The 27,991-nt window shown below is 47.2% G+C and overlaps 2 protein-coding genes across 6 annotated transcripts; both read left to right on the forward strand.

The window, feature by feature from the left end:
* The first annotated feature begins 4,691 nt into the window (after window positions 1–4,691).
* On the forward strand, window positions 4,692–16,851 carry LOC310891782 (zinc finger CCCH domain-containing protein 11A-like). 3 transcript variants are annotated; one of them, XR_014577722.1, is made up of 7 exons: window positions 4,694–5,731; window positions 6,203–13,771; window positions 14,139–14,332; window positions 14,557–14,676; window positions 15,459–15,582; window positions 16,027–16,230; window positions 16,753–16,851. XR_014577722.1 is itself a non-coding variant. In XM_083854010.1 (6 exons), the coding sequence occupies exons 3-6, from the start codon at window positions 14,279–14,281 to the stop codon at window positions 16,128–16,130; spliced, it is 402 nt and encodes a 133-aa protein (XP_083710136.1). In that variant the 5' UTR covers window positions 4,692–5,731; window positions 6,203–13,771; window positions 14,139–14,278; the 3' UTR covers window positions 16,131–16,671. The 3 variants fall into 3 exon arrangements, 1 of the variants encoding a protein (XP_083710136.1); XR_014577723.1 differs by lacking the exon at window positions 16,753–16,851 and having other exon boundaries at window positions 4,695–5,731; window positions 6,203–6,261; window positions 6,469–13,771; window positions 16,027–16,671; XM_083854010.1 differs by lacking the exon at window positions 16,753–16,851 and having other exon boundaries at window positions 4,692–5,731; window positions 16,027–16,671.
* A 674-nt stretch (window positions 16,852–17,525) lies between these two features.
* On the forward strand, window positions 17,526–23,287 carry LOC310891781 (zinc finger CCCH domain-containing protein 11A-like). 3 transcript variants are annotated; one of them, XM_083854009.1, is made up of 7 exons: window positions 17,526–17,987; window positions 18,725–18,787; window positions 19,046–19,417; window positions 19,931–20,311; window positions 21,427–21,596; window positions 22,013–22,074; window positions 22,880–23,287. In XM_083854009.1, exons 4-7 carry the CDS (start codon window positions 20,218–20,220, stop codon window positions 23,139–23,141), a joined length of 588 nt encoding a protein of 195 aa, XP_083710135.1. In that variant the 5' UTR covers window positions 17,526–17,987; window positions 18,725–18,787; window positions 19,046–19,417; window positions 19,931–20,217; the 3' UTR covers window positions 23,142–23,287. The 3 variants fall into 3 exon arrangements, with proteins under 3 accessions (XP_083710135.1, XP_083710133.1, XP_083710134.1); XM_083854007.1 differs by having other exon boundaries at window positions 17,547–17,987; window positions 19,046–20,311; XM_083854008.1 differs by lacking the exon at window positions 22,880–23,287 and having other exon boundaries at window positions 17,549–17,987; window positions 19,046–20,311; window positions 22,013–22,292.
* The last annotated feature ends 4,704 nt before the right edge of the window (window positions 23,288–27,991 follow it).

Raw genomic sequence — 27,991 nt, forward strand, 5'->3', positions numbered from 1 at the left:
GGGAGCCCCCCCCAAAATTGAAGGGTCGAAGCCCCAATTTAGGGGAAGAAACGTCAAAATTGTGGGGTCCCCCAAAATTGGGCGGAAGAGCTCTTAATATTGGGGGAAACCCAAAAAAGGAGGGTGGGGGACTCTAAAATTGGTTGTGTCCCCCCCAAAATTGGTTGTGTCCCCCCCAAAATTGGTTGTGTCCCCCCCAATTAGGGGAGGAACCCCCAAAATTGGGTGGGCGAACCCCCATATTGGGGGGGCAGAACACTTAAATGGAAGTGTGAAATTCCAGAATTGAATGTGGACCCCCCAGAACAGTCTTCAGGGGTTTAGTGTGGTAAATTTTATCGGGTTAGGGCTGTAAGGGTTTTTAGGGTTAGGGTTTCTAGGGTTTGTTGGGGTAGGGGTTAGGGTTAGATCTGTGGTTGCCATAGCATTAGGGGTCAAGGTTCTTAGGGGTTAGGCCTAATATTAGGGCGGAAGGCCAAAATAAGAGGGTGGGAGCCCCCCCCAAAATTGAAGGGTTGAAGCCCCAAGTTAGGGGAAGGAACGTCAAAATTGTGGGGTCCCCCAAAATTGGGCAGAAGAACTTTTAATATTAGGGGGGAACCCAAAAAAGGAGGGTGGGGGACTCTAAAATCGGTTGTGTCCCCCCCAAATTAGGGGAGGAACCCCCAAAATTGGGTGGGCGAACCCCCAAATTGGGGGGAAGAAGACTTAAATGGAAGTGTGAAATTCCAGAATTGGATGTGGACCCCCCAGAACAGTCTTCAGGGGTTTAGTGTGGTAAATTTTATCGGGTTAGGGCTGTAAGGGTTTTTAGGGTTAGGGTTTCTAGGGTTTGTTGGGGTAGGGGTTAGGGTTAGATCCGTGGTTGCCATAGGGTTAGGGGTCAAGGTTCTTAGGGGTTAGGCCTAATATTAGGGCGGAAGGCCAAAATAAGAGGGGAGGAGCCCACCCAAAATTGAAGGGTTGAAGCCCCAAGTTAGGGGAAGGAACGTCAAAATTGTGGGGTCCCCCAAAATTGAGCGGAAGAGCTCTTAATATTGGGGGAAACCCAAAAAAGGAGGGTGGGGGACTCTAAAATTGGTTGTGTCCCCCCCAAAATTGGTTGTGTCCCCCCCAAAATTGGTTGTGTCCCCCCCAATTAGGGGAGGAACCCCCAAAATTGGGTGGGCGAACCCCCATATTGGGGGGGCAGAACACTTAAATGGAAGTGTGAAATTCCAGAATTGAATGTGGACCCCCCAGAACAGTCTTCAGGGGTTTAGTGTGGTAAATTTTATCGGGTTAGGGCTGTAAGGGTTTTTAGGGTTAGGGTTTCTAGGGTTTGTTGGGGTAGGGGTTAGGGTTAGATCCGTGGTTGCCATAGGCTTAGGGGTCAAGGTTCTTAGGGGTTAGGCCTAATATTAGGGTGGAAGGCCAAAATAAGAGGGGGGGAGCCCCCCCCAAAATCGAAGGGTTGAAGCCCAAAGTTAGGGGAAGGAACGGCCAAATTGTGGGGTCCCCCAAAATTGGGCGGAAGAACTCTTTAAAATTAGGGGGGAACCCAAAAAAGGAGGGTGGGGGACTCTACAATTGGGGGGGACCCCCAAAATTGGTCGGGTCCCCCCAAATTAGGGGAGGAACCCCCAAAATTGGGTGGGTGAACCCCCAAATTGGGGGGAAGAAGACTTAAATGGAAGTGTGAAATTCCAGAATTGAATGTGGACCCCCCCCAGACCTGGGGAGGAATCCCCAAACTTGGGGGGGACCCCCAAAATTGGGGTTAAAGCCCCAGATCCCGGGGAGCTAAGCCCCAAATTAAGGGAAGGAACCTCAAACATGTGGTGAGAACCCCAACATTGGGGGAAAGAACCTTAATATTAGGGTGGCAGGCCAAGACAGGATGGTGGGGGCCTCCAAAATTGTGGGGGGCTTGGAATTGGGGGGAATCCCCAAAATGGAGGGGGAACCCCAAAAGTGGGGGGGGGGGGCGAAGCACCAAATTAGGGGAAGGAACCCCAAAATTGCGGGGAAGAACTCTGAAATGGAGAGCTGAAAACCCGAAATTGAGGGGAAACCCGCCAAAACGGCGGGAAAACCCTCCATAAACACGAAACCGGTAATGTAACAGAGCAAAAAATGGCGTCCTACGGCAAGGTGCGAGGCTCAATTTTCTGGGGAGTGCTGGGAAATGTAGTTCTTGGCCACCGGGTTTCCGGGAGTCCATATTGTTTTCCCAGAGCATGCCGGGAGATGTAGTTCTCGGACACTGGGCTTCCGGGAGGCCATGTTGGTTTCCCATCTTTGCTAGACTCCGGGTGCTCTGGCTTCACAGAGAAACCCCCAAACTGAAAAATGTACCTGCTAATATATTGGGCTCTAAATGTAGCCCTGGGTTAATTGAATAACAATCCCTGGGTAAGATTGAAGTGCAGGAGGGGTTGGCTACGGTTTTAAGAGCCGGTTTGCAGAAAAGGGATTTCCCGTTAAGAAATGGCATATACTGATTGTTCTCTTCCTTGCTCTGCCAAGACCTGAAGCACATCTTGGAAGCCAGGCAGAATCCGTGGAGCCAATGGAGTTCTCAAGCTCGACTTCAGCTTCTTCCCAGCTAGAAGAAGCAAGGACACGCCGGCTGAGTTCCACAGGCAACGCGCCCGTATCTGTAGACGAGGATTTAGAGATGCTACTTTGGGAACTCTCAGACGGCATACTGGAAGCCGAGCTCGACTTGGACCCAGGGAAGGATGAGGATGACCTCCTCCTTGAGCTTTCCAAGATGATTGATGATTGAACTGCATAGTCCTATGGTATATTAAAAAAAAAAAAAAAAGAAAAGAAAACAACTCTTCTTCTTGTTGGATACCCCGAGGTGATCCTTTTTCTAACTGAGGCTTTGCAATGAGACTTAAAGCACAGTTGGAACTGGTAGAAATTGGCAGGATCTGCACTCAGTTGTCCTAAGTTTTCCTGCTGGTCAGAGTTAAGGTCTTGTGCATGGTTCCGTAACTATAGGTGGCTACCTTTGATATCAAGAGGACAAAGCACTTGTTTCTTTTGGCACAGAAAGATGTCCATCGGCACGCTGTGGTGGCTGTGAATTGACGTAGTGATGGAGCGATGCTCTGAAGGCTTAAACGGAAAGCTTCTTCCTTCCGCCCCCCCTTGGCACAGCTCGATGTTGGGCACATTGTGAAGCCTGGGTGTTCTGATTTCTCGGACAGTTGATACCCAAATCCCGGAGTTACTATGTCAACTCTTGACTTTTATTTGTGTATGCCATTGTTTTGACTGTAATCTTTTCAGATGATGAAGCTGTAAGGGCAGGAGGGAGCAAAATAATTATTCTAGCGTTGTGGACCAAACATGCTGCCAGGAGTGGTGGTGGTGGGGTCAGCCCACCCGGCCTTACTTTCAATTATCAGGGATGATAAAATGGTGTGAAAAGCAGCAGCTCTGCGATACGGCTACGCTACCCCCACTCCCTTCTCTTGTGCTGTACCAAAGTTCCCCCAAGCTTTGGTTGGTGCTTTTTGTGGGTGACAGTAGGACTCCAGGGCGAGTAGTCGGGACTCTCCTGCAGTAACTGGGTCAATTAAGGGTTGGTTTAAGTGCCTCCTGGTTTTTAAAATTGCTCCCCTGAGCTGCTGGCTCTGCTGCCTGCTACAGCAAATGTTCGGGTGCCATCAGCGTCGCACTTGGGCGTGGGCACTGACCCTGCGGAGGAGAGCTGAGACTCGCGTGTATTGTGTACCCTGCCGCCAGTGATCGTTTTCCCCTAGCAGATCTATTTTGAATCATTTCCCTAAATTTTAGAGGAACTTTAGGCTCTTTGTGCTATGATTTGTGAAGCTGTAGGGGCCCTCAGGCATTTGCTGCTGGCAGAGGAAAACCGCTTGTCGAATTTGTTGTAAATACTTTCTGTTTGGACAACAACGCCTGTGTGTGTGTGTGTGTGTGTGTGTGTGTGTGTGTGTGTGCGTGCGTGCTTTGACGACCCCCTGCGACGCCCCAGCTCCGCGAGGGAAGCTTTGAAGCGGCTCTGGGAAAACCTCTGCGGAAGAAACCGCTGCTAGTGACTTGCGGAAAAGGGACTCCACAATCAGTGAGATTGTAAAGTAGGTATGTTTATTCAGCGCTGGGCAACACGGGAGGTCGTGGGCATGAAGATTGATGACTCTTCCTCGTCACCGCTAGTTGACCTCTTGTCTTTGCACAGACTCAGTTGCTCCTTGGCTCTTGTCCACCTGCAGGACCAGTTTCTTCCAGTTTCTTAAGACAGGCTCACTCTCTTATTAGGAGACTGACCTTGGTAAGGGGCCCAAGGCTTCTTGCTTTAGTTAATTGGCACAATGCACCATAGTTAGCAAAGACACTAAGTAGCATCCTAGTTTAACGCTGTCAGCGCTCTATCTCTACTTGATAAGATTCTCCTAACTCCCTCTCTCACTGGAGCCCACGCAGCCCTCCGTCCTGCCGAAGGACTTCACGGGGACTTCTGCCGGCTCCGGGTGCCCGCACACAGACAGAAATGGCTTTGAGAGAAAACAATCAGGAGGAGGAGAGCTCAGAGACTGCGGCCGGCTTCGGCCACCTTCCCCTCGCTTTCCCTCTCCGTGTTCAAACCGAGCACTGTTCTGCCGTCAACCTTCGCTGCCTCTGCCCGCGGCGCCGGGCTTTCGCGTGTGCCATTGCTCCTCTACATATTTTATCCTTCCTTTTGTAAGGAATGGTCCAGCAATTCGTGTCACTAAGGGATTTGAAGGGTTACCATCGAGGCCCGGGTCTAGGTGATAAGAGAACAAAGGGGTTTTTAGGGAAAAGTGCTGACTACTGCAGGGGATGTTGCTAGAGTTTCTGAAATCCGGCGCAGAGGCTCCCAAACGAGGAGGAAGGGGGAGCTGAAGGACAATTGAAGGACAAAAGCCTGAGAGGAAGACAACCAGCATTCAGCCCGAGCAAGCCCCGAGAGACCACCAGAGACTGGTACGCAGGCGCCCCTGGGAGGGGTTTCGGATTCCGGAAACCAATTCTAATAACCCTTCCTCTTCTCGAAGTAGTAATGAATATGTATTAGCCTGGGAGCATCAAAACCAGCCGCCTTACGTAACAGGCGTGCGTCCTGGGGGAGCAGAGACTCCCGGCGCACCCAGCGCTGCTTGCTTGCCTCTATTCGTTTAATAAATTGTAAACTTTGATTGTAATCCTATTTGGGACTCAGCCATTTATAAAACTTTTTATATTCGTATTTTATTTAAGGCTGTCTTGCCCCCCTCCCCCCCCCAGCCTCGCTGCTCGCCAATAAAGCTAGCGCAGGGACCCCTGCCTGCAACCATAGAGACGCGGTCCTCCCGGCCTGCTAGAGCGGCCCCCCACGCTCCTCCAGCATCCCAGCGTCCCTTGCGCGCTCCCGCCCGGCCTCAGGGGCTTCCGGAGGCGGCCCAGCAGGGGCGGCGGGAGCAGCGAGGCGGCGGCAGCAATGGCGTACCGCGGGCAGGACCAGAAGGTGCAGAAGGTGATGGTGCAGCCCATCGTAGCCTTCCTGCGGCCGGGGAGCGACGGGGGAGCGTGTGGGGGGCGGCCCCGGCCTCAGGGGTCTCGGCCCGGGCCTTGAGGCCTTGTCCCGGGGCCCTGGGGCCTCGTTGCAGGGTTTGAGGCCTTGTCCTGAGGCCTTGTCCCGGGCCTGGAGCTCTTGTCCCCGTGCTGAGCCCTTCACGCAGCGCCCCGGAACCTCATCTTCTGCTACCTGCAGAGCGTGAGTAGCGCGGGGAGAGGACGGGGAGGGGATGGGGATGGGGATTTGGGGGGGGTGGGGGGAGCGGGGAGGGTCCGGGGATCTCCCTCGCTGAGTTTTCGGCTCCCACCCGTTGCTCGGGGCAGGTTTGTGGGGAATGGAGAGCTGTGCGGCGTGCTGGTGGGTACAAGGAGCTGCTGCGCAGCCCGGCGTTTCGCCCTCGTGTTAACGGGAGTGGGATCGTGCAGCCGGGCGTGCAGGAGTGTTCCCTTGTGACTGGAAACGTGTCCTTCAGCAAACGTGTAGTATTCACCCAGTCATATAAGACTCTAAAATGTCAGACTGTTAATTGAAACTGCCCCTGAGAGTTGCTCCTTGGAGTGTTTGGGAGCTCTAGCGGCTATGGTTAGCGGGTATTTCTGAACACACGAGAGAGAACAAAACTGCTCGCGGTGTTTGTGTTCCAATTTACTCTCCTCCTTCGTTCTGCAGAGCTCGAGGATCCAGGTGTGGCTGAGCAAGTGAACGTGCGGATAGAAGGCTGCATCATCGTGAGTGTCAGCACGACCCCACGTTACGTCGTTAGTTTGTTTTCCCTCATTCACAATCCTATTTTTTCTTGTCAAGAAAAACTAGCCCAAGGGAAAAAAGAAATCGTGCTTCTCTAACAATTAGTCTTCATTGTCCAGCCTGGCTCAGCAAAGCTGACGATGGTTCGTGTTGTTGCTGAACTAATTGCCACTGTTGCCGATTTCTAGGGCTTTGACGAGTACGTGAATTTGGCGCTGGACGACGCAGAGGAGATTCACTCCAAGACAAAATCAAGGAAACAGCTGGGTGTGTCGTGTGTCTGTGCAACCCGAGTGACGCGCGGTCTGAAACCTGCCCGGGTGAGCCTTCTAGGTAGCAGCACTGAGAGGTACCAACCGTGTGACGAGCCTTGCTGTTGAAGTTCAGTGAGCAATTCCTGGCTACATCTCTGTCCCTGATGATTTTTGAGCTGCTGATTTTGCTGAATGAAGGAGAATCTGTCCCTGCCTGAGACCAGTTCTGGTCTTTGGAACGTGTAATACCAGGCGGCCTGCACTCTGCATGATGGGCAAAACCCTGCTCAACCACACGAAACACTTTCTGAAAACACGAGATTATTCTCAGGTTCTGGGCTCTCTCTAATCCCCTCTTTCCCTTCTCTGTGCTGCAGGCCGGATCGTGTTAAAAGGGGACAGCATCACTCTTCTACAGAGCGTTTCTAAGTAGAATTTGCCATCCTTAGAACAAAGGTGGCTGCCGTGCTGCGGAGTGACTGAGTGCCAGGGGAACGCGGCCCGCTGGTAGATAGGAAGTTATTTGTAACTGGGGTTGCATGCTGAGGTCAAAAGTCCTTCCTTTGTGGGAGCGAGTTGTTTGTAGCTTGAAACAATACGTGATGTATTTCACAAATAGCCATTTTTCACATTAACTGTAAATGTAAACCACAAATCTGCTTGTTTTCAGTCTCTTCCTTCTGTGAATGGAGAAGGAGGAGAAATATAGAAGCGTGGGCTTTTCTTTTTGCTGTGGATCTGATAAGTTTCGATAACGCTATGTGCTTTCTTGACCATTACATCTGCATTACGTGGCCAGGGTGGACTCGTTCAGGGCACGGAAGCCCCACACAGTCCTTGAGCTAGCAGGGTGCTAAGGAGGGTGTTGGAGATTTTGCATGCAATTGCAGCCCTTTGTTGCTGCAGTGACAGGTTCCTCAGATTCTTTCTAAACAGGGTTTAACTTGTTGAGAATCTTTTTGGGAGTGCTTATTGTGGATCAGTCAGTAAAAGTATCTTAGTGGGCCCGTGAGGGATTTGGGGCTGTGGTGCAGTAACCCAGTGTTTACAAGTGTTACTGCTACGCATGCTTGTCCAATAACGTCTCCAGATCAGAGAGTGAGAGCGGGCAACTGGTTTGGATTAAATCTGTCACTTCTTGCTGCTTTGGACAGAGCCTGTAGATTAAACCCTTGTGCTGTTCAATAAGCTGGGGTATCAGATGTGTCGGTTGGGTTTTTACCATTTGATTTATTTTTTTTATCCGTTTGGAGATCTGTCTTTTCTATTTAAGTTTCCCCAAGAGAGCTGAGTTGCTTGATGCATCGACCAAAGAGAAGTTCCCCGGCTGACTTGGGACAGCCAGTCCCCTCGTTTTTCTGATCACAAAAAAAAAGAAAAAAGAAAAAAATCGAAGAAGAAAAATTTTGACTGTAACTGTAACTCAGAAACTAAGATTACCTAAATGGAGAGAAATGAATTTTGATGCACAGGCTGTGCTAGAAATCTGTTAATCAGCATTCAGTTTTTCAAAACTTCAATTTGTGTATCATCATCATGAAAATTAATAAATTCAAGGTGGGAGATCCTTTCCTGAAAGGGAAGGACAGAAATACGAGTCTTGCTGTGGGGCCTACCCAGCGCAGTTCTGCCATTCCGAGAAGTAATACGTCAGGAGTGTCACAGCAGACGTTCCCAGGAAGAAACCTTTGAGGGGCAGCACGACACACTTGATTGGCTAAAGCAGCTTCAGCTGGACAGCCTGCTGCCGGGATGGGTAATTCTAAGTTGTGTTCAAGTTGCTGAGTTCCTTTCAGCATGTAGTAAAGATGTAACGTGCCAATGTCGTTCGGGAACAGGAGGCATTACGTGTCACCAGCAGTGGGCACGTAGGGAACAAAACAGTATCTTACGAGGTCCTCCACATCTGCCTTTCATTTTGTCCTTGGTTTGCCAGCTGGAGCTTTCAGGAGGTGAGGAAGGAGGCTGTCCCAGTGAATAGTTCAGGTGTTGCAGGGTATTTGTGATGCAGTGCTTGTAAAATTTACCTGCCCGCATCTCCTGTTACAGGCAGCCCCCCGCGGGCCCTGTGAGACGGGGAGCTGCTGCCCGGGGTTAGGCCCAAGGTGCCCTGTCAGGCCCAGGGCCGCCCTTCCCCTCGCCCTGCCCTTCCCTCCCGCTCCTCAGCCCTTGCTCAGGCCTTTTGGGCCGTCTGGCCGTCCGTCTGGCCGTCTGTCCATCCATCCGGCCGTCTGGCCGTCCATCTGGCCCTGTGTCCCTCCATCCCACCTCCCTGCCCTGTCCCTGCCGTCTCCCTGGGGAAGCAAAGAGTCCCTGGGCTGTCTTCAGGGGGGAGGTTCTGCTCAGGAAATTAAAGCTTCCCCCTTAACCCGCCTTGCGAGTTATTTTGAGTTCCAACCTTCTGCCTTCCTTTCGTAGCAGTGCCTCTGAGGGGTGCGCTGTAAGGTAGCCGTCATCTGGCGCGCTGCTCCTGCGTTTCCCAAAGGAACTGCCTTCGGGATCTGACTAACTCTGGATGCACGCGGTTGTCACCTTAATTTCTCCGTTAGTTTGCTGAAAACAACCCGCTTGGGTTGTTCAAACCCGCTTGGGTTTGTTCAAACTTGGATCGAGGAGGTCTCTGTTTCCTTATGCTGATGTTCACGATGAAAGTGCAGAAGGGATGCTTACTGTTGCCCGGGTCAGTCCTGTTGCCAGGATGGGAATGTTTAGCCTACCGGCCCTCTGGTGCTGTTAGGCTGCACTCGGAGTGTGAGCTCTGGGCCTTATTTGGAAAAGACTGCGTTATTTGAGTGTACAAACCCGAGATATTCTGCGGATAGGTGATTCTCAAACCACGTCAGAACCACCGCTGTGGCGTGTGCTGGAGTCGGACGTGCGTTTGACTGATCAGGCGGAGCAGGTGAATTGAATTTGTTGCTGGATGGCGAGGTGTTCTGGGGGAAGAGCTAGTCTAAGGAAAACTTCCTCTTACTGCCCCTTCCCATCTCAAATGGCCACTGTCTGGGGAAATTGCTTCTTTATGACATTAACTACAACGTTACAGTGAGGATGAGGAATCATCATTACTCCCATAGTTATTTGCTGCCAGGCCGCAGCGTTGATTTCAGAGATTTAAAAAAAAAAAAAAGGAAAAAGAAAGGAAGTATGTATTCTTTCACATACTCTCTTTTCCCTGAGAGTAAATGTTGTAGCTTCAGCAGTACCCTTCCTCTGGAAACGATTCCCAGTGCCTGCTCAGACACTGGGGAGGAAAATGACAGAGAGAACAATGGAGGAGAGCCACCCGATACAAAGAAAGGAAAAAAGGGGTTATGGATGAAGGGAAAGCAACTACATAAAAAATTGGTGCTATCTAAAAATTGGTTAAGGGTTTGGGACCTGCAGGTGCTGCCTACACGTGCGTGTGTTGCAGTCGTGCCTGTTGCCACTGCGCAAAATGGAGAGAGCTTCTTTGTTGAATGCAGCATGTTAAAGCATGCGCCATTGCCTGGAAGAAAAGCACGGCCTTCCCTCGTGTGGGACTTCTTCCCCATTGATCTGTGGTTTACCTGAAGGTTTACCATAACCTGCATAAGTTTCAAAAGCAAGCAAACAACCAACCAAAAAACAACACCAACATTAAAGAGTGGCAAGGCAGATGCTCATCTGGGGACTCTGACTCATCGGTGACATCACCAAGCAAAGCACTGTGAGCGCTTCGGGTCGGGGCTGCTGCGGCGAGCCTCGCAGCCGGGAGGGAGAGCGGGTACGGTTCGCCTCTGGCGGGTCTGTGTCAGCCCTCTGCCCTGGTGGCTTCGTTAGCAGTGAGAGTTTGACTGCTGTGTTCCCAGCTTTCGCTTCTGCACCGACCGTGTGGCAGAGCCCGCAAGCTGCTTCCTCAGCTGGAAGAGGAAGAGGAGTGACCTCAACTGTGCCGAGGTAAAGCAGAACTGTTGAAAAGATTTGTCAAAGATGCGGGTTGTACCAGCGCAGCCGCTGCAGCTGCAGCAGGTCCTGGAGCATTGGAGAAGATAGAGAGGGGTTTCTTCGTGAAAAGAACGCTGTGAAAGTGTTTTCACGCGGGAAATTAGGAGAAGCGCCTCTGTTGTTTGGATATCCTCTATTGACCTGGCACACGGGCATTACAGCATACCTGGCACACTCTTTGTATTGTTTGTAAAAAAAAAAAAAAAAAGTGTTTTAGGGCAGGCCAAAAACCTGCCTTGGCACTTCCACATCGCAGCAGTGCTTGCAGGCCGTGCATCCTGGATGCCAGGCCAGGATCTAAATCCGATGGTGCTCTTGGTAACGTGAAGTTCAGGAAGCACTTCTGGGTTTTTCTGCTCTTCCATGTGAATTTTTGCCCCGTGAAGGTGGTGTACTGAGCTCTTTTCTTACCAACAAATAGGTTTAAAAGCAGTTACAGCAAGGATGAGCTGTGCTAGCAGGGGGCTGTTCTGTGCTTCGACCATGGGAAGATGAATGGTTTACCTATGCACCGTTAAATATAGTTTGACACCTAGCACACAACACTTGCAGCCTGTGGGGTGCTTTAACAAGCAGGTAAATCAGCGGAGACTGTTTTGCAGCCAGGCTGATGCTGGGTGATTAAAAAGCAGGGTCACAACAAGGAGTTTATGCTGTTCTTTCTTGCTTGTCATCCGACTGTCTGCTTACACTGTTCTAAAAAAAAAAAAAACCCACCAAAACGGGGTAAGCATCTTTAATACCTTTATTATAAATGGAACGCACAAAACAGGCCAGCAACAGAGACTGTCCAAGAGAAAGACTTTGTGCTTTATAAACAAACAAGAAATTACCCTTAGGTAGGTGTGATAATCCTTCCCTAATGCATTTTTTGGAGTGCAAAAATATTTTGTTCCCTTCTTGCTCTTCTCTCCAGGACAAAGGCAGAATAGCCAACTGGAAAGTTAGACCAGGGAGGTCAGTTTGTTCCATACTGAGAAAGACAAGCCTGTAAAACAAACTAGACAGGTTTTCTTTGGACTAGTTATCTTCCTTCAGCAAAGGCAAAGTTTATGACACTTGTTGGCATGTATTTCCAGACCCCCAGCTACCGTGACTGTAGTGCATCTGTAATTCTTTTGTACAAAAAGAGTTCAAAATCTCGTAACGCAAAAACTTTACTAGCACCCTGGAGAAAAAAGAAATCTAAAACTCTTGCCAACTTCTATTACAGACCTGCTGAGTGCACCAGAGTTACTCATTTTTATTCAGGCTTTCAGGGGCTAGTTCAGTTGGTTTCTGTTCAGCACTTGGATCGCCATATTGGCAGATGTCAGTTAAAAAAAAAAAAAAAAGCTTTGGAGATCTTTTTTAAAATGAGACTGCTTTTTATGGCATTTAGGGCTGTGAGGTATCCTTGGTTTTTGCTTTCTTCCCATTCCTTAGACCAGATCCATTCATACCCTGAACAGCGTTCTGGGTCTGTTCAGGAAAATGGAAGGCAACAAGCAAAATGATGAGCTCCTTGGGCATTCAAAAGAGCTCAATCTGGAAAAGATTTCAAGTCCAACTTCCATGCTAAGGAGCACCAGTAATTTTTAGAAGTAGATGCAGAGGAATCTGCATGGCACTAGGTGTGTTTCTGAAGGTGCTAAAGGTCGGAAGTGACGATTCCTCTCAATACTAAAGAAGAGAAGGAAACCTTGCACTTAACTACTGTTTTTATTCCCTTTGTCAAGCAGTCAAAACCAACAACTAATACGAGAACCCAACTTTTCCCCTCTTTACTTTAGATTTGGGAAAATTCCCTGCCAAAATAATACTTCCTGGAAAATTCACTAGTGTTTGTGTGAGTAAAAGGTTCCAACCTTTTATTATTAATTTGTAAGAACTATTTCATCCGCTTTTGTCCAGAAGAGTCAGAAATAATTTGCACAGAAATGTGCAGCATTTTAATGAAAGGATTCAGAATCACTCTAATTTGAACTTTATCTGGTCTGGTTGCAGGTTTTATGACATTTAGTGTCTTAAAAAAAAAATCAAAATATCTGACTTCACATCAGAAAAAAAAAACTGCTTGTGGCTAAATAAAATCTGTTGCAGCTCTGGTCATTGAAAAATCATTGGCTGTTAAATTGGACCTAAGTCATCTTTTCTAACCTTTCATGATCTTGCAGCAATGGATGATGATGGATATATGGATTAGGGAACAGCACGTGATGGCAAACCTGTGGTATTTGCTACAGCGCAGAAAGAAAACAAATTGCTTCCAAAAAATCAAACTAATTCAAAATTCTTGGTATCATGCAGCCATGCCACTGGCAAAGTGAGCATTGCCCTGCCTCTCAAAGCTTGCTGTATCCTTGATCTGCTGTCTTCCTGCTGTTAATTGATTGCAACTCTACGTGTCTGATCAGGGCTACGAGTTGTTCTCCATATGGATACCATACAACATATACTGTGCACGCTTGTGTGTATAGATATGTTTATCCTGTATGCATGTACATATGTATGCATATTTGTGTGCTGGCCCCCAGATCACTCATGGTATAAAGCATTGGCCTCGAAGGCATACTCATCAAAATATTTGGTAGATCCTCCATTTTTTTCTAGTTCCCTCAAAATGAGAGAGTTTTTACGCGCTCTCTGTGTCAAAAAGGCAAAACTTCTGATTTCCACTGTCGCTCTCGCTAACTTTCTATCACTCACTCCTCGTGTGTGTGTCTAAACACATATGTGTGTATGCGTATGCACATTTGTGTATTTGTATGCACTGGTGTGTTTTTTGCTGTACAGGTAATAAAGACGGGGAAAGGTTTTAGTGTTTTCTTAATAGGTGAAGAAATCTTGAAGACCAGAGATTGGAACATACTGAATTTTGAATAAAAAAAAAAAAAAAAAAGTCAAATTGTCTGGCTGTGGAAGATGGATCCTCATTTTTGCAGCCACTTTGAATCACGAGTTCATCTCTAAATGCACTGGTTTTTTTTTGTTTTTGTTTTGTTTTGTGGGGTTTTTTTTTTGGTTTTTATTTTTTGAAGAGCTAACTAACCCTGGCTGTCTCCAGTCTGAGAGAGTGTTCAGATGGACTTGCTTCCTCCATTAGTTATAAGCTGTTTAAAAGCACATCCTACGTTTGAATTGTGGATGAGAGGTTCCCTTGGCAAAGTGGAGAGGCAAATTCTTCCTACCCCTTTATCATTAATTCACGGATTCAGTGTTGGTTCGGCCTCCAGGAGAAGTTAACTGGAAGTCTTTGAAGATCAATAACTTTGCTGAGGTTGTCCAGGTAGGTGAACTCGAAGACCCACAGTGACTGGAACATGCTATTTAATGCGTCATACTGCATTCTGTAGAAGTTACTCGTAGCCATAGTTGATCATTGCCTTGCATGTATGATCAGGTGGTTTTTGAAGAAGTGACTCCATTTTCAGGCTTCCAGGTGTGCTCCAAGGCATATTATTGAGGACGTGGAAGAGAACACTTGCTGACAAAGCTCCTGGCAGCTTTACAGAACTTTAGTTTAATATTGTGTTAGTTCCCGTAACAGCTGATTTCAAGGCATTGCTCTCCCCAAGAGACTAATTTGATGAACAGAAGAAAGCTGGAAAAATGCTTGTTACTCATTATTTTTCACTTGTTGGTACTTTGTTTAGGGTTACTTTTAAAAAGAAGATTTCACTGATCACAAGCCAGTGGAAGACTTTCAGCCCAAGCAAGGGTGAAGACAGCTCTCTCCAAGAGCAGAGGAAGTCCCTGTGGAGAGAACCCGAGCTTGTTATCAGAACTTGTCGGCATGTCTAAACAAGGAGACGATTGCTACTTCTATTTCTATTCTACCTGTACCAAGGTATGGCTGGGTTTCTTTTGCTTTGCTTTGCTTTGTTTTTTTGTTGTTTTTTTTTTTTTTCATTTTTTTCAGGAAGGGGTAGAGTAGGAGGAGGAGGCACACTGGTCTTTGGTTAACGTGATAACCAGATAGATTCTGAATTCAATCGTAGCAACCTGAGGCAGCAGCATGGACGTTTTTGAGGCTGTACTATATTTTCCTTGTTGGTTTCCTTTTGGTTACAGGGAGACAACTGTTCCTTCCGCCACTGCGAAGCTGCTCTGGGGAACGAGACAGTCTGCACGCTGTGGCAGGAGGGTCGTTGTTTCAGGAATGTCTGCCGATTCAGACACATGGAAATTGACGTGAGTGCCTAAAGATGTGTTCTCAAAATAAATCAACAAAAGCATTTTTCAGTGCTGTAGGTGTGCTGATTGTGCTTTTGCAGGATAGAGTCATTTGCTTTGGAATTACACTGGTTTCTGTTAGCAGGGGAGGGGGTGGGAGGAAGGAGAGGGAAATAAAATCAATGCCTTAGGTATGTCTTAGCAAGATTTTCTTTTATTAGACGCCGACAGTATTGTCTCAACAGATGCAGAATAACCGCTAACTAGACTGCTAAAACCTGCTGGAGCAGGGGGGTAATAAACAGGCTGTACTAGCCTCCTGAGAGCAGGCTTGATAATGATCTATCAGGTCTCTTGTGTCCCGGAGTCCTTCAGATAATGCTGTTCTAGCTGCCTGGGCTAGGAAGCAGTGGGGAAAGTTAAAGGTGCAGAAGAACGAAGTCTCCAAGAAGTAGTTCTGGATAGAGTTAACGTAGGCAATTTAAGATGTTCTTTTTCCCTCTGAATAATCCTAGTATAATCCTAGGTGTATTAGTTTAACCCACCCTAAACTGATGTCTGAGAGTGCCTGTCTTCTCAAACTGAATGATGACAGGGCTAAACGTGCATAGTGGTTACAGCTTCTGCAAACTTTGTGAATATGCCCGGAAATACTATACTTCCGTGATAAACTGACCTTTGGAATGATGTTTCAGCACTGTATTGTGACAGCCCTATCGCTGTCGTGACCTGGAACTGTGCATCTCTTTGCAAACCTTAGGTGCATGTTATCACGAGCTTGTCTTTCTTTCTGTCTTCAGAAGAAGCGCGGTGAGATTCCCTGCTACTGGGAGAAGCAGCCAGTAGGCTGTCAGAAAGCCAACTGTGCTTTTCATCACGCAAAGGGACGTTACATCGATGGAGTCTTCTTACCACCAAGCAAGAGTGAGTTTAGGTCCTTTTTCTTTAAGTATTGAAGAATTAATTTTGCATATTACTTAGTGGGTGCCAATAGTGTAGGAGACATCAGGTAACCGTCCATTTGTGAGTGCAGGAAAAGGTCTGCAGTCCTAGGTGGTCAGCTAAACCGAGTGTACTGCTGCTGTACTGCTGGTATTTGTTTTCTGCTTTCATGCTCAGCTTCTCTCTGCTTTGTGTGATATTTGCCTTGCAGTTTGCTTTCTGTTGTTTCGTCCTCTGCTGGGTGGTAGGGAGATGTGTTGTTGTTTGAAGGCAAGTCATTGTTCACGGTGTAAACAGTGGCGGGATGGGCAAAAGGAGATGCTGAATTCATTGTCTGTGCAGGTTATCTGCCTTAGCTACCATCTTCGTGCATTGTGGTCAAAGTTTTAAACTGCCATATTACTGATGATCCTCCTCTTCCTCTAGCTACACTGCCAAGTCCGCCTGAGTCCGCGGACGATGATTTGAAAGTGGCTCAGATGTCACTGCAGCAAAACAAACTTTCTGTCCAGTCCAATCCCTCTCCATAGCTAAGGCGGGTGATGAAAGTGGAAAACTCGGAAAATGTCCCAAGCCCTACACACCCTCCAGTTGTAATCAATGCTGCAGATGATGATGAAGATGATGATGGTGAGCATGGTTTGGTTCTTGGAAGGAATTTGTGCTGTAAATGATTGTGTAAGTCTTTGGTTCTTGGAAGGAATTTGTGCTGTAAATCAATGTATAAATCACAGATGACCTGAGGTCTGACTAGCGATAGGGCAGGCAGTCTGGTCAGGTCACTGGTGGCTTTGTCTGGCAGTCAGTGGACAGAACCTGAAATGTTGGAGGAAAGCTTAGAACCACTCTTGGCTTTAGTTGGTCTGTTGTGTAAAGCTCTATGTGAAACTAGGAAGGAAATTCCTTTTTTTTTGTCTGAAGAGTAATATGTTGTGTAGTAGTTAAAGCTGCAGAGAGAATCTAGAGTCCTAGATGTTTTGTCCTAGGGTAGTCTACTTACGAGTTCATCAGGTCAGTGTAGCTGTATTAAAAAAAAAAAAAAAAAAAAAAAAAGCTTTTTTATAGGAACCATGGACTGAAGTGTCATTGCATGAGCTACATAATCACGAACAATCTGGCCTATGCATAACTGAATAGATTTTTCCCCTTCAGACCAGCTTTCTGCGGAAGGAGAAGAAACTAAAACTCCCGTCCAGCAACCAGCTGAGGAAGGCCAAAATGGATTACGGATGATTTCCACTCGGAAAGCCAGTGCTACTACTGCTAAACAAGGTATTCCAGCACCTGTAGTAGGATAAATCGGAAGGAGAACTTGACAATTAACTCAAAAGCAATGTGGCGTAAAAACACAACAGAATGTAGGGGTGCTGAATGGACTCGGTTATTTCCATGATCTCATTTCTCCCTGATACCATCATGTGCCCATTGGGTCAGAAAGTTGAACTCCTTTTCTTTCCTTTTGGAGAACAAAACAGGGTCACAGCATGGAGTTTAAATGGCTGCACGTGCAGCCTGGCAACCACTGTTGAAAGCCATATCTAACGATAGAGGGATCTAATATCACGTAAATGGATTAAAATTAAAACTACAGTTTTTACCCTGAAGGGTGAAAGGAGGGGCAAAATGCCATTGATTCTATGGTTGTTTCACTTGTGAGGAGTGTTGACAGGGTTTATTCTAAATACTTCTGAAAGTTCCTGAGCACTAAGAAGCCTGAGGATCTGTGGTCCTCAGTGAGTGCCTCTAAGCCTTAGTCTCATTAACTGTTTTCTGTTTTCAGAGGACGGTCTGAATTTTGGAATAAAAACACTTGAAGAAATCAAATTGCAGAAAATGAAGGAAAAAACTAAGAGACACGGTGGTGAGTTAATATTCCCTACTTTCTTACCCTCTTCACCTTCATCCTGTGTGATGATTTTTCTTTCAAAAAAAAATTCTTCCAGTAATACCGGGCAGCTGGCTATGCTTTGGTGAATCCAACTATTTGCCAAAGAAGTGAAATTTGATTGGCTTCAGAATGGCAGGTGATGGTGGCTGGGAGCTGCTTGAGGGATAGACTTCCATGTTTAGCTGGGGGCATCGAGCAACCTGATTCTCAGCCAGCTGGTATTCTAGATGGGAATTCCAAGGGCAACCAGAGGCAAATTAGTCACCTCTCTTATTTGCATGCTCTGGTCACTGTATGTTTGACAGTAATGAATAATTACAGTTTTTTGTTCTTCGTGATAGTTTTTTCTGTTTGGTAAACTTCCTTATGTTTTGCTTGCTCTGAGCAGAAGGTCCTTCAAGATCTTCTCTTCCTCCCGTCGATTCTATGATTTTTCCTGCTCCGGAAAAGGAAAATGTCCGGACAGTGGTGAGAACTGTGACACTGTCTACAGAGGAAGGTAATAATTAATGCTTTTGTTTTGATTTCATTACTCCTCAACTGGAAGGTTAAGCAAGAAGGAAGGCAATTCACCCCTGTTAGCCTCCTGGTGCTGCCGCCTTCTGTTCAAAACATGCTTTTATGCTGAAAGTCCCTGGTTGTACTGGAAAGCTTTGGTGCTCAGGTTAAGTGCAGTAGCAGGAGAAAGAAAAAAATGTGTCAGTATGCAAATAGGGGGATAACTGAAAAACAGGAGAGTAACGAGAAGAAAGAGCTCTAGAGGACAGTGCTATGTAAGAAGCAATTTCTGAAGCTTTAAAGAGGCTGACAGTGGCACGTGTGGACAGTAGTGCGATAGGAGTCTGTGTATAAATTATATTGTTTAGAGTTGTGCAAATTCCTTTGAAAGGGAAAGAAGTGAAGAAGTACTTTTACTCATAGACATTCACCTTAGAAAGGAATATTTCTCAGCATTTGTACCTAATAATATTCTGCTTGCTTATGCAGCTCTGTTCTGCACAAAGTATAGCTGTCAAGCAGACTCAGATTCATTCTCGACTACATTCAGCTGGAATTTGAGGCAAACACTGAGACTATGGATACTTTTTCTAAGTTAATTATAGTTGTAATATGAGTTTGTGTGGTTTAGCTGTCAAAACAGTGTCTTGCTGGGTTTTTTTGGACATGGGCTAACAGTATACTATTTCTATTGGCTACTGGTCTCTATGAAATAGAAAAATTTTACTTTTGTTTTAGGGGAGGAACCTGTGGTTCGACTAGATCTTGCTGAGAAACAAGGAAAACGGAAAGCCTCCGTGGGTAAGAACTTTTTATGAGCTGTTATTTAGGTGCCGCCTTCTCTATATGACTGCATCGAAGAGTATTTTTGACGTGTGAGAGGAAAATGCGTTGCAGTGGAGATCTGTGTTGACTGCAGAAATGGCAAAAAAACCATTTAGCAGCTGAAAGGCAATTTTATGAAAATATGCTTGAAAAATAGAAGCTTGTGGTTGACTGTTCTCAAATCTTCCTGCAAAGAAATGTTCTTAAAATATTCCTTGTTTTCTCTGTCTGAAGCTGATGTAAGCGCCCTTCCCGTGAAGCGCAGCCTTGCTGAAAGGCTGGGGAAGAAGGTGGAGGTTCCGGGAAATGCTGACAAAGCACCAAAGAGAGGTACAGCTACTAAACAGGCATCTGGATGTGATTCACGGGTTTTGTATTTAGGCTCTCTGTTTGTCCTTTTCCTGCGATGTTTCTTTTTGCATGTTGGCTGAGGTCTTAATCACCGGGATTCAAAGTTACCTTTCCTGCCTTGTTTTCGAATGTGAACACAAAGTTGACGTTTATGCAGCCTCCCTAATTTGGTCTTTTTCTGTTTTGCAGTTCAAGTTCCCAAGTCTGTGAAGGAGAGACTAGGATTACCTTCTCAACGGACTAGTACTGCGAAAGGTAACAACTGGCTATTAAATATACTTTCTCCTTCTTCCTTTCCGTGAACTTAGACCGTTTTCATACAGCCCTAAAAAGGAATTCAAATGAAAACAAAGAACTGGTTCCTCTTGCTCGAGTGCTGAAGCTCTTCTGACAGCCACTATCAGAAATCTGCCTCTAGGTGTGTGTTTATTTTCCGCTTGTGCCTTGTCAAGGTTTTAAGCTGCTTCTGTGAACCATCATATACAATTAGAATAGAGCCACTGCCGGGAGCAGGAATTTGAAATGCAGTCTGAAAAAGTAATCAAGTAAACTAGCATTTCTGTGTAGCAACTCTCTCTGGATAGGGCTGGTCTTCAAAATACAACAAGTGGCTCAGAGGAGGAGGAGAATGTTAGGCTATTGTCCTAAGATGGGTTATTGGGAACGCTCAGGCTTAGTTTTCCTTAGTACTGTGACAAATTTTGGAGACTTAAACTATTGTTGGACTCTCTTTAAATGCTGGTGCTTCTCATTTCTTGATGATGACAGGGAAGGCTGCTAAGCCAAAGGGAGAGATCCATGTGAAAACACTGGAGGAAATCCATCGTGAGAGAGCTCTTCGAGAAAGTCAAGCCAAAGCCCAGGCTGAATGGCATGGTAAAACCAAAGATCCCAGCGCAGGGGCAAAAATTGAGGGTGAGCCCAAGAAGCAGAGTGTGCTCACTCTTTCCGGGCCCAGCAAAGTGCAGTCGAAGGAGCCGGCAGGTAAAGCCAAGCCAGAAGGAGAAGTGCGTGTTAAAACCCTGGAAGAAATAAAGCGCGAGAAAGCTCTGCGGATGCAGCAGAGTGGAGGAAATGTGCCAGCTCCCCCAGCACAACCTGGACCTGCCCCAGCCGGGCAGAAATCGTTATGGAACACAAAGCTATCAGGTAATAAGATGCTTTAATACCTGCCCCGGTGAGGTGCTTCCCATATTGAGCAAGTTCCATTTGCTCAGGATCTGCTTTGCTTTTTCCTTCAATGCGGAGGATAAAAGAGTTTAAGGCTACAAAGTTCAAAGGCAAAGAAGGGCCAGAACGTGCAACCATGTCTGTTTTCGTTAATTACGTGATGGTATTCTGTATTTCCCACTAGAAAATTAACACATTGAGGGGCTTTTTAGTCTAATTTTGGTATTCTGTTTTTTTCTGCCATCTGTTTATGGTATGAAGTCCTCCCTGTGTTGAGTTCAAGTTCACCTTCCTCTTTGGCATGTGTTGCTTAGCTTGACACATGTATGTGTTTGTAAAGCATGCATCAGCATCTTAATGTGGGGGGCCAGTTTCTGTCAAAAATGACAGAGGATCAAAGGCCTCGTTGTTAAGATTATATCAACTTTGTAAAATGAGATTGTGTGAGGGAGATAAGGAGGGCTTAAAGGCTGCATGCACTGCACATTGTAGCCTTTCTCTCTGTCTCACGGGACACGAGGAAATAAACACACAAAGAAAACAAGTACCCAGCTTTCTTTCGTTTCTTCTCCTGCCAGCCAGACGTTAGGTCAGGAATGGGAGACTAGAATATGACTCTACAAATTTGGATTTTGTAGAACAACTTAATAAATTTTGTGGGACATCACTGCAGGGGAGAGGAAGCTGGTACAACAGTTGCATACACTCTCTTGTCTTACTATACCTGCTGCTTTTCCTTTCCTAGAGGGAGCAAGACTTTAAATACAAAAGCTGTCAACATTTGTGAATCTTACTAGACTTCATACAACGTCTTAGAGTATTGCTTGCACTTGGGATCGCTCTGTGTCTGAGTTTCCCTCGTCCTGGATTATGATTTACTGTAGCCATTCACTTTCTTTGTTCCTTTGTATGGATTGTTGGTAGACGGAGTTTACTATGTGGAAGATATTGCTGAGAATCCAGGCAATGGCAGTGTAATTCTGCTGGCCAAATACAGTTAACTGTGTAGAAGGGCCGTGGAAATGAGGAAGAGAACGTGGATTTTTCATGAGGCAGAGCAAGACTGTATCAGTTCTCTCTTCCTTTTACTCTAGCCAACTTTAACATGTTTGCGAAGCCTTGGGATGGGAAAGTCGCTTCCCCCAAGAAGAAGGCACTGAAACGTAAGGCACCTGGCAGTTTTCCCTCTGCTGTAGCAGCTGTGAAACCACGGACTGCCTCCGATGCTGACACAATGGGACCTCCAGCCAAAAAAGCAGCTATGGTAAGGACAGGGGCTAATGCAGAAATGGATCCCTTGTAAAATTTATACCCTCCTCTAGGAGAAAAGATGGAAAACTCAAATGTTCTACAGGCCTTCTGTTTCCTTTTAAATCCAGTAGCTGCCTACAGAATTCTTGTAGTACCCTTCCATATTTATTAGATTAATGGCACTATTTACTTAGTCCTCTGTGATTCTGTGATTTCTCTGGTGTGGAGGATTTTGTCCATTAATGCTGTGTTCTTAAAAGACACAAGATCATTAGTAACCTCCAAGTGAATATTAACTTTCTTCAGGAGCACCTTGGTTTTGTATTTTGGCTAAGGCTCCGCAATGCCAGAGGAGAAGCAGCATGGAGGAAAAAGCTAGTAAGGAATCTTTTACCCATGAGTCCTAAACACTGTTTTGCTGCTTTCTAGGCTGTTCCAGCCACGCTGGAGCACGTCCCAGCCACCAGACTTGAAGAAAATCCCCAAAACAGGTGATGACCACAACTTGTTCTTTTTCTCAATCGGTGTATATCCCCAGTGAAACATAAGTTCTGTCACAGGTGGGGAAAAAAGGAGGGTTCTGAGATAATTAAAGCCCAAATCCATCAGAGGATAAGTCACTTATTTATCTTATAAGATAAATAAGTCACGTGAAATGACTTTCTAGCAGCTAGCAGGAATGCTTAATTAGACTTACTTTCTTTAAATGCTGCAAGTCGGTACAGCTTTCCAGTGACTTCTTGCTCTGTCTGAATACCTAAATGAGGATGAGGTGAAGTTCTTCTACTTCCTCGTGAGGTGATAAATGATGAGTAGTGTCCTCTGCCTTTTGGTCCTCAAGAATGCCACCCGAACAAACATACAAGGTGACAAGAGTGCAGGGAGAGCAGAGGGAAGTGATGGCTGCAGATCAGCTTCCTGTAGTGGGGAGCAAACTCTGCTGAGTGTGCCGTGGGAAAAATGACTAACTTAGTAAACAGATATTTGCAGATGGAGACTTCTTAACATTTTTACAGGAAAATTAAGCAAGGTGGCAAAGTGCCTCTTGCTACAAAAATTGAACCATCTCTGCTAGACTCCGGGTGCTCTGGCTTCACAGAGAAACCCCCAAACTGAAAAATGTACCTGCTAATATATTGGGCTCTAAATGTAGCCCTGGGTTAATTGAATAACAATCCCTGGGTAAGATTGAAGTGCAGGAGGGGTTGGCTACGGTTTTAAGAGCCGGTTTGCAGAAAAGGGATTTCCCGTTAAGAAATGGCATATACTGATTGTTCTCTTCCTTGCTCTGCCAAGACCTGAAGCACATCTTGGAAGCCAGGCAGAATCCGTGGAGCCAATGGAGTTCTCAAGCTCGACTTCAGCTTCTTCCCAGCTAGAAGAAGCAAGGACACGCCGGCTGAGTTCCACAGGCAACGCGCCCGTATCTGTAGACGAGGATTTAGAGATGCTACTTTGGGAACTCTCAGACGGCATACTGGAAGCCGAGCTCGACTTGGACCCAGGGAAGGATGAGGATGACCTCCTCCTTGAGCTTTCCAAGATGATTGATGATTGAACTGCATAGTCCTATGGTATATTAAAAAAAAAAAAAAAAAAGAAAAAAAAGAAAACAACTCTTCTTCTTGTTGGATACCCCGAGGTGATCCTTTTTCTAACTGAGGCTTTGCAATGAGACTTAAAGCACAGTTGGATCTGGTAGAAATTGGCAGGATCTGCACTCAGTTGTCCTAAGTTTTCCTGCTGGTCAGAGTTAAGGTCTTGTGCATGGTTCCGTAACTATAGGTGGCTACCTTTGATATCAAGAGGACAAAGCACTTGTTTCTTTTGGCACAGAAAGATGTCCATCGGCACGCTGTGGTGGCTGTGAATTGACGTAGTGATGGAGCGATGCTCTGAAGGCTTAAACGGAAAGCTTCTTCCTTCCGCCCCCCCTTGGCACAGCTCGATGTTGGGCACATTGTGAAGCCTGAGTGTTCTGATTTCTCGGACAGTTGATACCCAAATCCCGGAGTTACTATGTCAACTCTTGACTTTTATTTGTGTATGCCATTGTTTTGACTGTAATCTTTTCAGATAATGAAGCTGTAGGGGCGGGAGGGAGCAAAATAATTATTCTAGCATTGTGGACCAAACATGCTGCCAGGAGTGGTGGTGGTGGGGTCAGCCCACCCGGCCTTACTTTCAATTATCAGGGATGATAAAATGGTGTGAAAAGCAGCAGCTCTGCGATACGGCTACGCTACCCCCACTCCCTTCTCTTGTGCTGTACCAAAGTTCCCCCAAGCTTTGGTTGGTGCTTTTTGCTGGTGACAGTAGGACTCCAGGGCGAGTAGTCGGGACTCTCCTGCAGTAACTGGGTCAATTAAGGGTTGGATTAAGTGCCTCCTGGTTTTTAAAATTGCTCCCCTGAGCTGCTGGCTCTGCTGCCTGCTACAGCAAATGTTCGGGTGCCATCAGCGTCGCACTTGGGCGTGGGCACTGACCCTGCGGAGGAGAGCTGAGACTCGCGTGTATTGTGTACCCTGCCGCCAGTGATCGTTTTCCCCTAGCAGATCTATTTTGAATCATTTCCCTAAATTTTAGAGGAACTTTAGGCTCTTTGTGCTATGATTTGTGAAGCTGTAGGGGCCCTCAGGCATTTGCTGCTGGCAGAGGAAAACCGCTTGTCGAATTTGTTGTAAATACTTTCTGTTTGGACAACAACGCCTGTGTGTGTGTGTGTGTGTGTGTGTGTGTGTGTGTGTGCGTGCTTTGACGACCCCCTGCGACGCCCCAGCTCCGCGACGGAAGCTTTGAAGCGGCTCTGGGAAAACCTCTGCGGAAGAAACCGCTGCTAGTGACTTGCGGAAAAGGGACTCCACAATCAGTGAGATTGTAAAGTAGGTATGTTTATTCAGCGCTGGGCAGCACGGGAGGTCGTGGGCATGAAGATTGATGACTCTTCCTCGTCACCGCTAGTTGACCTCTTGTCTTTGCACAGACTCAGTTGCTCCTTGGCTCTTGTCCATCTGCAGGACCAGTTTCTCCCAGTTTCTTAAGACAGGCTCACTCTCTTATTAGGAGACTGACCTTGGTAAGGGGCCCAAGGCTTCTTGCTTTAGTTAATTGGCACAATGCACCATAGTTAGCAAAGACACTAAGTAGCATCCTAGTTTAACGCTGTCAGCGCTCTATCTCTACTTGATAAGATTCTCCTAACTCCCTCTCTCACTGGAGCCCACGCAGCCCTCCGTCCTGCCGAAGGACTTCACAGGGACTTCTGCCGGCTCCGGGTGCCCGCACACAGACAGAAATGGCTTTGAGAGAAAACAATCAGGAGGAGGAGAGCTCAGAGACTGCGGCCGGCTTCGGCCACCTTCCCCTCGCTTTCCCTCTCCGTGTTCAAACCGAGCACTGTTCTGCCGTCAACCTTCGCTGCCTCTGCCCGCGGCGCCGGGCTTTCGCGGGTGCCATTGCTCCTCTACATATTTTATCCTTCCTTTTGTAAGGAATGGTCCAGCAATTCGTGTCACTAAGGGATTTGAAGGGTTACCATCGAGGCCCGGGTCTAGGTGATAAGAGAACAAAGGGGTTTTTAGGGAAAAGTGCTGACTACTGCAGGGGATGTTGCTAGAGTTTCTGAAATCCGGCGCAGAGGCTCCCAAACGAGGAGGAAGGGGGAGCTGAAGGACAATTGAAGGACAAAAGCCTGAGAGGAAGACAACCAGCATTCAGCCCGAGCAAGCCCCGAGAGACCACCAGAGACTGGTACGCAGGCGCCCCTGGGAGGGGTTTCGGATTCCGGAAACCAATTCTAATAACCCTGCCTCTTCTCGAAGTAGTAATGAATATGTATTAGCCTGGGAGCATCAAAACCAGCCGCCTTACGTAACAGGCGTGCGTCCTGGGGGAGCAGAGACTCCCGGCGCACCCAGCGCTGCTTGCTTGCCTCTATTCGTTTAATAAATTGTAAACTTTGATTGTAATCCTATTTGGATTTATAACAGCCATTTATAACACTTTTTATATTTGTATTTTATTTAAGGCTGTCTTGCCCCCCTCCCCCCCCAGCCTCGCTGCTCGCCAATAAAGCTGGCGCAGGGGCTAAGGGATTTGAAGGGCCTGCTTGTACACCTAAGGGATTTGAGGGCCTGCTTGTACACCTTTGGGGACTGCCTCTTTTGGGGGGGGGGGGGGGGGGTGTTAGGAGCTGCTTGTATACTTTTTTAGGCATTCCTCTGAGAGGGGGTTGGGAGCTTCGTGTATACTGGGGGGGGAGGGCCTCCCTCGAGGTGGAAGCGGGGGGGGTTGGAGCGTTTCTGCACTGTAGGGGCCTGCCTGTACACTTTTGGGGCCTGCCTTGGAGGGGTTGGGAACTGCTTGTACACCTTTGGGGCCTGCGTCTGCGCGGGGCGGGGGGGGTTAGGGGGTTGGAGCTGGTTTTAACCTTTCGGGCTTGCATCTGGAGGGGGTTGGGGCCTGCCTTTGGGGGGGTGGTTGTGAGCTGCTTGTATACTGTAGGGGCCTGCTTGTACACCTTTGGGGCCTGCGTCTGGGGGGGGGTGGGAGCTGCTTGTACACTGTTAGGGCCTGCCTTGGGGGAGGGGTTGGGGCATGTGCCTTGGGGGCATGGGGTTGGGAGCTGCTTCTACGCTGTAGGGGTCTGGGTTTTGGGGGGTTGGGGCTGTTTGTACACCTTTGGGGCGTGCCTCTGGGGAGGATGGGGAGTTGCTTGTACACCTTTGGGGCCTGTGTCTGGGGGGGGGTTGGGGCCTGTGCCGGGGGGGTTGGGAGCTGCTTGTACGCTCTAGGGTCCTCTGGCAGGCTTTGGGGCCTCCCTTTGAGGGGGGCAGTTGGGAGCTGGTTGTACACCTTTGGGGCCTGAGTCTGGGGTGTGGGGGCTGGGGCTGAGGCCTGGGGCCTGGGGCATGCATCTGGGTGGTGGTGGGGGGGGGTCCAGTTCATGGGGGGGGGGGGGTTGGGAGCTGCTTGTGGACAGTTGGGGTCTGCATCCGGGTGTGGCTGGGGCCTGCTTGTAGACTTCTGCAGCCTGTGTCTGGTGTTTGGGGGCTTTTCTGTAGTGTTTGGGGATTGCATTTTGGCTTTGGGATGTGTCTAGAGCTTCTGGGGCCTAGCTGTAGTGCTTGGGGCCTGCGTCTGGGGCTTTTCTGTAGCATTTTGGTAGCGTGTTTGTGATTTGGGGTCTGTATCCAGGGTTTTGCCTTTTTTGTAGTTTTCAGCTTTGTGTCTGTTTCTTTGTTGGTTGCCTGGGGTTTGGGGTTTGGATCATTAGTCAGTGTCATTAGCGTCGGGGGGTTGATATGAAGGGTTAGGGTTGTGGTTAGAGTTGTTACGGTTAAAGAGAATAAGGATTTTAGGGTAAGGGGATCAAGGTTGTGGGAATAAAAATGTTTTTGCACAGAGTTACATCGTTTAGAGGGAAGGAGGGTGGTATTGATATATGCTTGCAGTGATAAGAAAGCTTAACAGACAACCTTGTAAAATGCAGACAACCAGAATCCTTAGAGCAATTGGGTGGAAATCACGGTGTAAGAAACATTACCACCTCAAAGAGGAAAACAGTCAAGAAAAAAATAAAATTGACTAGTGACAGGCCAGCAGCTGTGTATTTTCTGTGAAGCACTGGATAGATTGTGAACATGGATTACCCAGTCAATGGGGAAACTGGGGATGGTCCTGGTCACCGAGAGGAAAAAAAAATTATATAAACTGTGTTATGGAACTAGTAGGTGGCTTGTGGGACGCCTGCCATTGCAATCGTGAATAAAAATGCTACCTCACTGAGATACTTGCCTGAGCCTATGGTATTGGTTACAGAGTGTTTCTAATAAGGTGTTAGGGTTTTAAGGTTTCAGGGCTAAGGCACTAGGGTTGGGTTTCAGGGTTAGGGTTTCCAGGGTTTAGGGTTAGGATTTTAAGGTTGTTAGGGTTGGAGTTATAAGGGTTAGGGTTTGGGGGTTAGTGTGTTAAGGTTTTAAAGTATTTTGTGGTTTTAGTGTTGATAGGGTTTTTAGGGTTAGGGTCTTAGGGTTTTAGTTATGGTCAGGTATTTAGGGTTAGGGTTTTAAGGTCTTATTTTTTTTTTTTTAAGGTTAGGGTCTCCAGCGTTAGGGCTTTGAGAATCTTTACGTTTTGGGTTAGGGTTTAGAGGGTCTTAATTTTTAGGGTTAGGGCTTTTAGGCGTAGGTCTAGTGTGGTAAATTTTATCGGGTTAGGACTGTAAGGGTTTTTAGGGTTAGGGTTTCTAGGGTTTTTTTGGGGTAGGGGTTAGGGTTAGATCCGTGGGAGCCGTAGTGTTAGGGGTCAGGGTTCTTAGGGGTAAGGCCCAATATTAGGGTGGAAGGCCAAACTAAGGGGGGAGCCCCCCCCCAAAATTGAAGGGTCGAAGCCCCAATTTAGGGGAAG

Source organism: Anser anser (genome assembly GCF_964211835.1).
Source record: "Anser anser genome assembly, contig: HAP1_SCAFFOLD_182, whole genome shotgun sequence".
Classification (NCBI taxonomy): Eukaryota; Metazoa; Chordata; class Aves; order Anseriformes; family Anatidae; genus Anser; species Anser anser.

Bases quoted from the DNA above. Each gene is read 5' to 3' on its own strand.
- LOC310891782 (XM_083854010.1), top strand. From the start codon at position 14,279: ATGTCTAAACAAGGAGACGATTGCTACTTCTATTTCTATTCTACCTGT. The intron at 14,333-14,556 runs GTATGGCTGGGT...TTTTGGTTACAG, and splicing joins TCTATTCTACCTGTACCAAG to GGAGACAACTGTTCCTTCCG. The intron at 14,677-15,458 runs GTGAGTGCCTAA...TTCTGTCTTCAG, and splicing joins TCAGACACATGGAAATTGAC to AAGAAGCGCGGTGAGATTCC.
- LOC310891781 (XM_083854007.1), top strand. From the start codon at position 19,921: ATGATGACAGGGAAGGCTGCTAAGCCAAAGGGAGAGATCCATGTGAAA. The intron at 20,312-21,426 runs GTAATAAGATGC...CTTTTACTCTAG, and splicing joins ATGGAACACAAAGCTATCAG to CCAACTTTAACATGTTTGCG. The intron at 21,597-22,012 runs GTAAGGACAGGG...GCTGCTTTCTAG, and splicing joins CAGCCAAAAAAGCAGCTATG to GCTGTTCCAGCCACGCTGGA.